Raw genomic sequence first — 14144 nt, forward strand, 5'->3', positions numbered from 1 at the left:
CACACTGGACTAGATTTTTTACGACGTATTGTTGACAACTTTACAATCTCCACTAGCTATTCTTTTCTTCAACTCCTCAGCATCCATCTCGACGTCTGCAAGCAGATCGCGCGCGCGCCATTATGAAGAATTTTTAAAAGTGAAAGTAGCTTATACGTTATAGATTCCTGGGAGGGCGTGGCGCGTGGGCACAAATAAACTGATGTGGATTTTAAATGATTTTATCAACTTGAAATACAGGCATATTTTTGTAGATGTGTTCCTAAAAATATGCATATATTTTTACGTTTGCATGTGATTGTTTTAAACCCGCGTTTAGACCCGTGTTTCCCCGTGTCCGACCCGACCCGCACCCGTATCCGACACAGTTGGATATTTCTCACCCGTTTGAGCAAAATCCGTGGGTACCTGAACCCGTGCAGGACTCTAAGGCATGGTACAAACATGTTATTCACGGTAAATCAAGAAAACGAGATTCAAACAATAAGACTAACCATGTTCATCTAAATAACAATGATTAATTATTCTTATTAATGATTGATTTTCTGCTGATAAATGTATCCAAACAGTGGCTCACATGTCTAATAAAACACATAATATATTAAAGCATCTTTGGTGTTTCTATGATTTCTACGGAAGCAAAACCGGAAATCGAGGGTACCGCGGATTTGACGTCATTGTCAGGTGACATAATTACACGGGCCGTTACACTGGTTAAACTAGCTGATTTTTCTGGATTTAAACATTGTTAGAAACATTTTAACAAATTACACAACAGATTTATATCAGCACAGGCCTAAATTAATTCATATGCCACTTCCTTAAGAGTCCAGCTTGCTTCATTCCCAGCTTGTCAGAGTCATTTGGCTTTACTGAGGTCTACAAAAGTGCACTTTACCAGCCATAATCAGCTATGCATGACTTGAGATTGACACAAAGCCCTGCTGAGGAATCAAAACAAGAGTAAATTGAAATCAATGACAACATCTATATGCAGATACACTCACAAGCATTATTTAACGTTTGCTAATGGTGCCTGACTGAGGGTGGAACGATTTTGCCTTATTTTGCTTTCAGCAGAAAAACAGGAGAGGTTGAAAGGACAATGATATAATCTCTGATTATTGAGCTTTATACACCTACACCTTTAATGAAGCCAATCGCTTTTTTTAATGTTGTTGGTTAGGATCAGCGTGCTCTGAAAATACTTGCATGGCATGGTCTCCTCTTACTTGGGTATAGTTTGAATTCCAACTATTATTACAATTTGTGCCACTAAATTTGAATGGCCATCATTCACAAAGTTCTATACAAAACCAACCCTTGCATGTTCCTTTTTATTTTTTCTTCATTTTTAATTTGTACTGTACATTTCTATTAATTTCATATTTTGGCTAATTTATTAATGCGTTTGGATAAGAGTAAGAGTCTGATACTCAATTGTTAGAACACAACAACAACAAACATGACATTGATTAATAAATGCATTTTACTGATCAACGTGGGAAAAAAAACACATTGTATTTGATATATCTCCAAACACATCTTTGTATGAAAAAAGTAATGTAACCCCTCACACAGACTGCTAAATTATAAATTGGGGAATGGATTTTGGGCTTTTTTCCTCTGAGAAACACCAGGACTGACCGCATCATGCTTGCTAGCTGTGGCAACTTTCATCACACATTCTAAACTGAGCTTGTCCCATATTATCTTTGACATGAACTGTGTTCATAACCAATTTAAACTTCCATATTATGCAGTATATGTAATACATATACTTCTGAACATATCAGGATGGAGTTGCTGGTGCTTAGAGGGGAAAGGTAAAAAAAGTGAAGCCAATCATAAGGAAAGTTGTTTCTTCTATGATCTGTTGTACAAGGACTACACTTGTGAAAAATATGTAAACTTTAGCATACTTTTAAAAAGAGTAGGCTTACTTATTACCGAAAAAATATATACTTTAAAATAATATACTGAGGATACTAGGTGCTATATATGTCCAAAAGTACAATTATGGTATAGCAATGACCTGCACATTTCTTACCTTCTAACTTTTTATGACTAACTTTTGATTAAAAAAGTTAGCAGAAATACACATATACAGCTTAAGAGTTTGCAAATGCAGAAAATATGCAATGACAAATGGAGGTAAATTCCTGTTTTTGTGTCCTTAGGTCAGACTTGTGGTGGCCTGATACAAGGTCTCAATGGAACTATAGAGAGTCCTGGTTTTCCCCACGGCTACCCAAACTATGCCAACTGTACATGGATCATAGTCACTGGAGAGCGGAATAGGATACAGTTGTCATTCCACACCTTCGCTCTGGAGGAGGACTTTGACATTGTCTCCATCTATGATGGACAACCACAGCCGGGCAACCTGAAGATGAGGTGAGGCCTATGCTCCATACTTCCTGTCATGATAGTTTTATGATGCCTTTGTTTTGGCCATATGTGCATGGTCACATGCATTTTTATGGCTTTTTGTTTTGTTTGTAAAAGATATGGATGGCAATTGTTGAAGGTGTTTCTCTCTGTTTTTCCATGAGTGGAGGCACTGTGTCAAATACTCAGAGCCCATGAATACCCTCACACTGGAGACAGGAAGTGCTTTATTATCATTTCTTATGACTGCACTTTCTTGAAATATAAATTACACAACACCATCCTATAAAATTGGCAGTGGGTCTAGTGCCTGTCAGATGCAGCTAAAGAAGAGACTCCTGTGAAATTCCTGTTAGAAATGTATAACAGGAGCACAAATGCAGTTCTTGAAGCAGTCAAGGGTCAATTTATGTTTCCTGGAGAAAGCTTAGAAGGATGTATTGGGCTGAATTTTGGAGCTTCAAGTGTCAAATGGATTAAGAGATTATTAGGAGAAACAAAAACAAAAAAAGTGCACAAGCCCAGTGGAAATGGATACTGTAGATGTAGAATGCTTTTAAGTGTCAGTGGTTGATTCAATGATTTACATAAAGACAAATGGACTCATGGACTAGGAAATGTGACCCATCCCATACATAACAGTATGATAAGTAGCGACGTTAAGCAGAAAGCAAATATTGCACTTGTGTAAGGTAGTTATTTTTAGCAGACTGACTTTTTTTTTCCAATTTTTTTTACACGTTTTCTTTAAAAAACACGTTTATCAAAGCAAATTTTAAGAATACATACAGTGTTGTGTGAAAATTGCTTTTTCCAATGTAGCAAAAATAGAGTCAGCATGAAATTTAGGGTTAGGGTAAAAGTTGTCCACATTTACAAAAAAAGAAAAGAAAAAAAAGAAAATGTCTAGATTATATGTAACCCTGGTTCCCTGAATAGGGAACAAGACATTGTGTCAGTAGCTGATACTATGGGAACATCCCCCACGCCATGGCACTCCTCGGGGCACTGCATCACCAGCACTTCATAAGGAAGTGCCCACGCCATCCCTCCTCAGATTTTGATGAAGTAAGCAGAAATGAAGGAATATGGCAGGCTACGCAGAGTTTCGTTCCCTATTCAGGAAACCAGTTTTATAAAAATTGATAAAAGTGTGCCTTTAGCCACACAAATATCTTTAAAAGATGCTCCCTTAGATAACACTTGAGCAGTTATAGAAATAATGAATAATTTGTTACATTTATATAGTGCTTTTGGGTATTCAAATCGCTTTACATATGGAATGGGGGGATCTCCTCAACCACCACCAATGTGCAGCATCCAACTGAATGATGCGACAGCAGCCATAAAACGCCAGAACGCCCACCACACACCAGCTTATTGGTGGAGAGGAGTGATGATGCCAATCAGTATATATATGGGGACGATTAGGAGGCCATGAGGGGAAGAGGCCAATGTGCAAATTTGGCCAGGATGCCGGGGTTACACCCCTACTCTTTTTTTCGAAGGACATCCTGGGTTTTTTTAATGACCACAGAGAGTCAGGACCTCGGTTTAATGTCTCATCCGACATCCTTTGCTTTGTAGCTGCAAGCCCTTCCAAAAACAATTAAACAACTGATCAGATTTATGCCACTGGCTTGTGCAGTCGACGTAAATCTAAACAAGACAAATCCTGTGCAGCCTCTCATCCTTCTGTTACTTAAAACGCAGAGGAGAAAATTTTATTAAATTCAGTTCACATTTATTTTTTATAGTGCTTTTCACAATACAGATCGTTTCAAAGCAGCTTTACAGAAAATGCATGTTTCTTCGTTGCAGTTTTGAATAATCGGTTATCAGAGGTGACTGTGTTAATGTATGTCAGAAATGTACAGTTCTAAGATAATATAAATCATTCAATTAGCTGACAAATTTAGGCGGAAGCAATGAGCTCATTAAAGCAATTTTTACAAGTTGTGATCATAATGATTACAATATCTAGATTGTGTATGTTGATGGGCTGTTGATGGAAAGATAGTATTGAAGCTCCAGGACTGCCCACTTTGATGAGGGCTTCACGTTCCACAGCTGCATACCTTGTTTCTGGGCCGGTGAGTACATGTCTGGGTGTTCCTTCTCACCAAACTGTTGAGAAAGGACAGCCCCCAGCCTGATCTCCTACGCGTCCGTTTGAGGAAAGAATGACTGTCAGAAGTCCAAGGCATGTAGGACTGGTTCTGAGATGATAGCTTGCTTCAGGGTGGAAAAGGCTTTCTCTGCCTCTGCAGTTCACTGGATCTTCTCAGGCTGTCCCTTCCTGGTCAGGCTTGTTAATGGACTGGCTATAGAGGAGAAGTGCGGGATAAAACATCAATAACCTGCCAGCTCGAGGAAAGCACGTACCTGGGTCTTGCTCGTAGGGCAAGGGTTTTCCCATACAGTCATTACCATCTTCTCCTGTGGACGGATGAGTCCTTAACCTATCTGGAACCCAAGGTATTGTGTGTCGGAGAGTCCGAGCTGGCACTTCCTCGGGTTGGCGGTCAGTTCAGCCTTTTGGAGATCTAACAGCACCTTCCAGAGACGGTACAGATGTTCATCCCAGCTCTCAGAGTGGATAACGACATCAATATAGGCAGCAGCATAGCATTGAGTTGATGATCAAGATGGCGCCGGTGTGTCTGGCTCGCCGTTTTACCCTGGCTACCTTTATGTTGTTTGTATTGTTCCTGGCGTCTATTACAAAGAACATTGATTCTTTGCTGGTATATGATTATCAGAAGCTACTAGAAATAAAAAACACTGTGGACTGTGTGGCAAAATTTACTTACAACGGGTCAAGAGCCGTTCCTCCTCTGCTCTTGGCGGATGTCCCAGTTCACCTGTTCCGTGCTGAGGCCTCGCTGTTGCGGAGATGCAAACGCAGAGGGACACGTGGCGGCCGGCTGGTCAGGATTAAAGCTTGGCTGGCTCTCTCTCCTGAACTGGCTCGGTTGCCTCACTCCATCCCACCGGATTGTGTCCAGCTTTTCCACCGCCATGTCTCTTGTCGTGCCCTCGTTCCGGTCGGCATCTGGCTATTACCTGTTGTTGGCCCGTGTGAGGAGCGCCATGCCCTCCGCATCTACTCGCCTTGTCACATGCGTCCTCGTGGAGTAAACCTCCGCAACCTTCAGCTGCTGCGCCGATCAGCTGATGCGGCTGAAAACCCGATTTCGCCGACTAGATGTGCTCTGATCAATGCTAGGTCTATCATTAACAAGACATTTATCCTTAAGGATTTCTTCACCACACACGCTCTGGATATACTCCTTTTGACTGAAACCTGGATATGTGCTGGTGAGTCCAAATCCGATGCTCTCATTGAGCTTTCACCTCCAAACTGTACATTTTTTAACTCTCCCAGATCTACTGGACGTGGTGGAGGAATAGTGATAGTTTTTAAGAGAAGTTTGATTTGTAGGTCCTTGTCACCTCCTTCTTTTTCCTCCTTTGAACTCAGCATGTTTGTATTAGGTCGGTCAAATCCGATACTTTGTGCTGTAATTTACCGCCCGCCTAAATACAACAAACATTTTATACAAGACTTTCCTGGCTGGTATCATGACAGATTATGACAAGATTTTAATTGCTGGTGATTTTAACATACATGTCTGTTGTCCTTCAAAACCACTTGCTAGAGACTTGTTAGACATTATTGATGCTTTTAATTTTTCACAACATGTGTCTGGTCCGACACAGGAATATGGCCATACGTTAGACCTTGTTTTATCTTATGGGTTCCCTATTTTTAATATTCAAGTACATAATGCTGTTTTTTCTGATCACATGCCTGTCCTATTTGATCTTTCTCTGCCCTCTGATAGTCTCAAACCGTCTGCTCCTATGCGCCTATGTCGTGTGCTTAAGCCCTCCACTGCTGCTCAATTTAATTCTGCTTTTATAAATAAAATCGAGTCTGGTAGTAGTTTTCTAGCTAACCCTGACACAGAGCAACTTCTTTCGTCTTTCCTTTCCAACTGTGCCGACATTCTAAACTCTGTTGCTCCTCAAAAAGTCAGGTGCCTCAGATCTAAATCTGAGCCTTGGCTTAATGATGTCACCCGTGAGGCCAGACGAGTATACAGGAGAGCTGAGCGCAGGTGGACAAGCTTCATGTATCATATGAAGTCCTTAAGGAAAGCTTGAAAAAATATCAGAAAACTGTCAAAGCCGAAAAAATTAAATATTTTTCGGATATTATTTCCGAAAACTGTAATAAACCCCGGGTCTTAAAACTATTGATTCTCTATTGAACCCTCCACAGTCCTCCAGCTTGGAAGCTTCATTTGAAGTCTGTGAAAATTTTCTTAGCTTTTTTTTAGACAAGGTTGCCACTATTAGAGCCCATATTGCATCCCCTGCCTTAGACCCTTTAGTTAGCACTTACTCGGCTGTCCTCAACCAGTTTGAGCCTGTGTCACTTGCAAACCTTGCTGAAATTGTCATGAAATTAAAACCTTCATATTGCCCCACAGACATTGTGCCCCCTCGCCTCTTTAAGGAAGCCTGGGAGACCATTGGCCCGACTGTTCAAAAAATTATAAACAGTAGTTTGGTATCAGGTGATGTTCCAACATACCTCAAAGAAGCGGTTGTGAAACCCCTGATTAAAAAAAGAAATTTGGATTCCTCGGTTTTATCTAATTATAGACATATCTCAAAGCTTCCCTTTTTCTCAAAAATTTTAGAGAAGACTGTACTTCTACAATTGCAGTCTTTTTTAAAGGTCCCGTATTATGCCCCTTTTCACAAGATGTAAAATAAGTCTCTGATGTCCCCAGAGTGTGTATGTGAAGTTTCAGCTCAAAATACCCAACAGATCATTTTTTAAAGCATGTTTAAATTGTCAGTTTTTGGGGCTCAGAAAAACGCGCTGTTTTAGTGTGTGCCCTTTAAATGCAAATAAGCTGCTGCTGGACGACCCAGGGGGCGGAGCTTCATGAGCTCGCGCTCAGTCTCTCAGGACAATTTCACCTCACGGAATGATGATAATATCAGAAACTCTCAGTAATGGTGTTCATTTCGAGTCGGACAATAATGCCTACAGAGTCAGAGTGCTGTATAGAGATGAAACAGGTATAGTTTAGTAGTTTAATTACGGTTATTATAACGTATTTGTCATCTGCTTGTATGTATCCATTATTTATTAATAGCCTACAAGTCTGCTGTCTGAATGATGATCAAAATACTGATGAGTTTAATAAAGTTTATTGTACATCACACAAAAGATGAAGCGTCAGTTTTATTTCAGAAAATCACCGTAAGAGCTGAGTAAACACAGTAAGTTATAAGAAGTGCGCAAGTACATAAACGAATTTCGGTAGAGTTGAGGGAGCATTCCTGTGGGCGGAGGTTAGTCAAAAAACTGTTCTACTGACGTCATTAAAGAAGGAAGTAGAGGGATGTAGTCCAAACGGGCCGTTCGATGTAGGCGACTTCTGTTAAATTAAATATCTCGCTTGGCATTGAACTTTGAGTTTTATAATTTAAAACCCATACTCTGCTAGATTCCTACTGTATTATGGCTATTTGGAGAACGACTGAGGAAGTGGGAAACCATCAAATTCTTTATGGACCACAGCCCTACAATTTTTAACGGGTCAGGCGTGAGAGAGGGGAGCCATGGCACTCAAATAGTTATTAATGCTTGGTGTGAGGAGAATGAGTGGAGGGTTGGCCAGGTGTCCTGGTGGGTAACGTTAGCTACATTAGAGCTAGTCTAGGCTAGCCTGGTGCAAACTTAACCCGGATAATATAACGGAACAAGCAAGTCTTTTCATAATATTGCCGTCATGTAGAATAGCAAGGAGGGACAACGCCTGAAGACATTATTTACTTACAGTAAGTCAGTGCAAATCAGAACTGTAACATTAGAGATGCACACACTGCACAGGCATCAATCGCTAGTCTCATCGACGCCTCAAACGTCATGTAATACCCTTCCTCAATCCATGCGTTATCAATTCCTCACTATTTAATTAGCGATGTTTATTGTCAGAAAAGAAAAAGAGAGATCGATGTCCCCATCTCTGTGTTTGTGTGGGCTATGCCACCCAATTGAATTAGCAGTGGAGAGTATGTGCTGCCGTGAGGTGAACGCGTTTTGTTTAGTGGAACAGCTCGACCTGCGACCGGCTGATCTGACGTGCCTGAACCCGTTTGTTTTGCGAATAGCTTATTCTCATTTCAGGCAGGATCACGGTCCCTTTGAAGTCAGCACACACAAGTTTGTTTACAGTTGAGTTATTTTATCCATAATTTTTTTATCAAATAAAACATACAACCAACTTTTCTGAAGTTATGTAAGGCATCTATAGCTGCTAGTGTACGGTAACTCTACTAGTGAGTTCCTCTTATGATGTCACGCCCCATCTAGTGGAAGGGAGTGGGAGCGGTTAAAACCACTGTTAAAAGTGCCAACTTTTCATATTATATCAGCATTTTGGTATAAAAAAAACAATGGTGGGCGGTTCTTATCTTTATGTTTAATAAACACATTGCATTATCTTCGTGAAAAATTTAACCTGCAACTTACACTTTAAAGCTTTTCACAGCACTGAAACAGCACTCCTACGAGTTTTTAATGACCTCTTGTTAATAAATGATTCAGGAAATTCTGCCATATTAGTGCTTTTAGACCTCACTGCGGCATTTGATACAGTTGACCATGCAGTCTTAATCTCTCGTCTAGAGCACTGTGTTGGTATTAGAGACACTTCTTTGCAGTGGTTTAAGTCCTATTTAGCTGGGAGATGCTTTTTAGTAAAGTTTGGAGATTTTCGTTCATTGACTGCCCCCCTTCCTTGTGGTGTTCCACAGGGCTCTATTCTTGGACCACTTCTCTTTTTTTTATATCTCCTTCCCCCTAGGAAACATAATTAGAAAACATGGCATCTCCTATAATTTTTACGCGGATGACTCTCAAATATATCTTCCCCTCAAAAGAGGCGAAAGTAACTCCCTCACACCTCTATTGGAGTGCTTAAAAGATATTAACCCTCTGGGGTCTGAGCTGTTTTCTGGGCCCTGGAGGCGTTCTGACATGCTCTGACATTTGTGCTTATTTCTGTTACTTGTGACATTTTCATGGCTAAAGTCTGATTACACTGTATTCAGCACAAACTCTGCTACAATAATATATCAGCAGCATGTGTGTAAAAGTTTGTTGTTTTGAGATAATGACATTTATGCGTGGTTTGTGAAAATACAAAAAAAAGGTCATGAAACCCATACTGATTATTTCTTCACAAGACTTTTGAAAATTGTATGACGTAGCCTAGAATATTTACTCTAAAACTATGTGAAAATCACCCTGACTGCTCATTCAGATAAGACAATATATTGATTTAAAATTTTTACGACGTGTTTTGTGTGAAAAAGCTTTATGCGGGAGCTCATTAATATGTAAGCTTTTCACACCTGAGAAAGACAAAGACCCTCCCCTAACGGCCCTATTAGGAGCTATCAGGCCCTATCATTCTGAGCAACCTTGCACAAAGAATGAGGGGATTTAAAAAAGAATGGCTTTTAGATTGTTTGGATTTATTTACAACACAACATAATCCAAAGATACACAACAAATGACAAAAAAAGCACTTATTGAACACACTGATCCAAAGACAGAGACCTTTGTGCCATTCCTAAAAACATTGTACATACATTTCATTTCCAAGGTGTTTGATTTTCACTTTACCATGTTCATGTACAGAGACTCATGTGAATGTTGAAGTCAGCAGGACTCAGTGGCATCTGGGCCCTGAGAGAAAAAAAAAAAGAGAACATACTGATATCAAGAGAAAGGCCTGCACGATTTTGGGAATACATTTTAGATTTTTCTAGTTAAAATTGCTTTTTAAAATTCACAGAATACACACACACAGAATTTCTTACCTTACATCTTTTTTGTCTTCAAATCGCGTTCTTCTTCTTCTGAGGTAATTCCAATGTAAGCTCACGGCGCGTCTTTCAAACTCGACGAAAAGCAGAGACTTGTGAAGTGTTTTGGTGTTTTGTTGTTGAGGTAATGAGCGCGTTCGCGTTCCATGTGGAGATTTGCATGTCAATCTCTTTTGCGCGAGTGGGCGTGTTCAAATAAAAAATAATTAGGAAGCGTTTGAGAAGCTGGACATCTTATTGGTTTTATACAAATTACTTAAACAGAGAATATTTGTTTTCAGTTTGAATCCGATCATTTAAAAGTACACACTTAAATGTTTATAAAGGTATATGGCTCATAAATGTGTGACAAGTATTCACTGAGTTTTGTTTTAGTTTATAGACGTGCTCAAGAAAAAAAAGTTCACCGAGACGGAGAGGCAGAACGCACACCCTGTTTATTTTCTTTATTTTACAAAAGCACAATGTTTAGATTTGATTGTAAGTGGACACATACAAAAGTAAAAATATCACAATTTTTTTTTATATTTCTTTTTTCTGTATGACCATAAATGACAGAGTAATTTAAGTTTATAGTGCTACAATGTGAAGAAAATCCAGCAAAACGCACCGGCGCGTTTGCCGACCTCAGAGGGTTAAGGCCTGGATGGCTTCTAACTTTCTTAATCTAAATGAAGACAAAACCGAGGTCATTGTGTTTGGATCCAGTCGGGTCAATGATATCTTACCCGCTGACCTGGGCTACCTGAAACAATATGTGAAACCCTCAGTCACAAATCTGGGTGTCAAAATAGACAATGGTTTTAAACTAGATAAACAAATAAATAATGTTGTTAAAACCAGCTTTTATCACTTGAGGCTTTTATCTAAAATTAAACCTATCTTATCCCCTAAGCACTTTGAACATGTAATTCATGCTTTTATTTCAACGCGATTAGATTACTGTAATGCTCTTTATATTGGCGTAAATCAAACCTCTCTCTCACGCTTACAGTTAGTACAAAACTCGGCCGCACGTCTTTTAACCGGAACTCGCAAGCATGAACACATAACACCAGTCCTGGCCTCGTTACACTGGCTTCCAGTCCATTTTAGAATACATTTTAAGATCTTATTGTTTGTTTTTAAATCACTAAATGGTTTGGCTCCGTGTTACATTTCAGACCTATTACAGATTTACACCCCCTCACGGTCACTTAGGTCTAGTGAGCAACTTCGGCTGGTTGCTCCCAAAACCAGGTTAAAAACCAGGGGTGACCGCGCCTTTTTAGCTGCCGCCCCTAAACTGTGGAATGAGCTTCCTCCACAGGTCAAATTGGCCCCAACCCTTGAATCTTTTAAATCTCGTCTTAAACCTCATTTATTTTCTCTGGCTTTTAACCCATCATGTTAACTGTGTGATTATATGTTGTTTTAGGTGTGTATGTGTTTATGTTTTATGTGTTTATATGCACATATGTTTATATGCGCTTTTATGTATTATCCCTTGTTTGGCACTTTGTAAACCTTTGTTTTTTAAATGTGCTATACAAATAAAATGGATTGGATTGGATTGGAGCATAGGCCCGGTGAGGCCGCAAAAGGATATCCATCATTCGCTGGAAAGTTGCTGGTCGATAAGTTCATCCACTCGAGGCACAGGGTATCTGTCGAAGGTGGAGACTTCGTTGAGTTTCCAGAAGTCGTTATAGAACCAGAAGGTGCCATCTGGCTTTAGAACCATAATGATGGGGCTGAACCATGGGCTGTGAGACTCTTCAGTGACCCCCAGTTTAAGCAACTGTTGAACCTCCTCCTCTTTAGCCTGTCAGGGAGCTTCAGGGACTCTGTAAGGCTGCTGTGAATATCATGGGTGACTGTTAGTGCGACCCGGGGTCTTAGAGAACACCTCTGTGAACTCTGAACCAGTTTCTGGAGTTGGGTCGGCATTAGCTGTTCACCGAAAGAGAGGATGGGGGTTGGTTCGGGAACCAGGCAGCCAGCCTGTATGGGCCTGGTTCCACCCACACTTTCATTAGATTGATGTGATAGATTTGCTCCGTTCGTCTCCGTCCCGGCTGCCGCACCTGGTAGTTGACCTGTCCAACTTGTTCCACCACGGTGTATGGGTTCTTCCAAGTGGCAAAGAAACTTCGATGTGGCACATGAAATGAAAAAAAGGACTCGGTCTCAGGGCCGGAAATGACGGACTTGGTACATTCTATCATACACTTGCTGCTGGTCGCGCTGGGCTTGCTGTAGGTGTTCTTTTACCACGGGCATAACCTCTTCGATGCGGGCCCTCATTTCCTCGACATGCTCCAAGACAGAGCGATGTGGTGATGGCTGCAGCGCTTAACAGTCACCCTGGAGGGGCCTTTTATTTAAATAGTGCTCAAATGTGTTAAGTTTCGCTGTGTCTTTTCCTCTTCCGTGCTTCTGTGCTCTGGTGCGTGTTTTCTCTGTGCTGGTGATCTTGGGTGACGTTCTTCTGCGTGGTTGGGAGCCTTAGTCGGTCTCTGGAAATAAAGGCAGAAGATACAAAGTGTTACTCTCTCCTTGGTAGATCCTTCTACCTTTTGCCTTTGGTTGCTTATGAACCCTTCAGATTGAAGGAAAAATGAGCTTCAGGCCCTCACAATCACTCTGTTGGGCTTAAGTGCTGGTTTCCATAGCAATTAATGCCAGGGGTGACATTGACTCACCACAATGCCTAGTAAGACCTTGATTTGCTGGTTAAGGTGTGTTTAATTGGGGTTGGAGCTAAACTCCTCATGACAGTGGCACTATGGTATGCATCTGTGTCTGTATCCACATGACAGTGGCACCTTAATATGCTAATGTGTCAACATTTCTGAAAAGTATAGTTCAACATGAGTCTAAGGGTACATCTCAATCAGCTTCCTAGCTCACAAGCTAGTGAATCAGTATATTGTGTATACGAATTCAGGCACTAGTAAGGGCATTACAGTACGCTGGCTCACTACACATTGGAACACTGATGACTCTATTTCCGGGGACATCACTGCTGGTATTTATGAACAACAGCAGAGGTGATATCTTTCTGACATTACTTGTAATGTATGATAAATACTTTTTAGGGAGCAAATGTTTTAGTGCCCTGGAAGGATTCTGCGATTGAGACAGCCCTTAAAATGGCCGACTTCATGATCAGTGCCCTGACTACTGAACTAGGGAACTGATTGAAACACACCCCAAGATGGGGTGCAGACCCCAATCCTTTTTCACCAAAAAGTATCAGCTGTAAAAGCAAGACTCCCTTTTAATAAGGAGACACTTCCTCTATGACTCCTTTCTCCAAAAGGTAAAGAAATTCCTGCCACAAAACGAGAGCCTAAATTGGAACTCCAAAAGACACCAACATTTTTTTTCTGGTTTTGATGTCATTTGTTGTGAGAACTAGTTTGCTCACCAAAGCTCGCTCTATTTTGTTGTAGACCATAATGCTGGTATTGTGTGCAAACACTGCCTGCAAAGCCATTGTCTGATAGAGCAGCGAGGCAACAAGTCAGCTGCCTAAGGCCTGGGACACACTAGATGATTTTCAAACCTTAACCGATTTTAAATTGTGGGAAACCACAGACATAAGGGCAGTATCAACTGATTTTTAGCATTATAATCCTCCGGATGCACAATCTAGAAGATTTGTTTGACCATACACCTGTCGATTGTAACATTTTCAGAGTGAGACAAGATCACAGTTCCCATAGCATCAGCTACTCATGCAGTGTCGAGTGAACTTCAGTGATGCCTAAGAGAATAGTGGCTCACATCCAGTTTAAAAAAAAAAAAATGCAGTGCAGTCTGGTGTAGAAACTGCTGTCTGGGGTGGG

General features: G+C 40.7%; 1 protein-coding gene across 2 annotated transcripts in view; it reads left to right on the plus strand.

Moving 5' to 3' along the window:
* Nucleotides 1-14144, plus strand: part of LOC308681343 (CUB and sushi domain-containing protein 1-like) — a gene marked incomplete at its 3' end in the record, with an annotated part of 827421 nt that overhangs the window by 312616 nt on the left and 500661 nt on the right. The window contains exon 2 of one of the 2 annotated variants that reach the window (XM_081350146.1): nt 2181-2397. In XM_081350146.1, coding sequence (XP_081206272.1) covers nt 2181-2397 — 217 coding nt within the window. Of the gene's footprint in view, nt 1-2180; nt 2398-14144 lie in introns of those variants that run through there. The other variant, XM_081350147.1, reaches the window with a different exon arrangement.

This window comes from Scardinius erythrophthalmus (assembly GCF_964197995.2).
Source record: "Scardinius erythrophthalmus genome assembly, chromosome: 21".
Lineage (NCBI taxonomy): Eukaryota > Metazoa > Chordata > Actinopteri > Cypriniformes > Leuciscidae > Scardinius > Scardinius erythrophthalmus.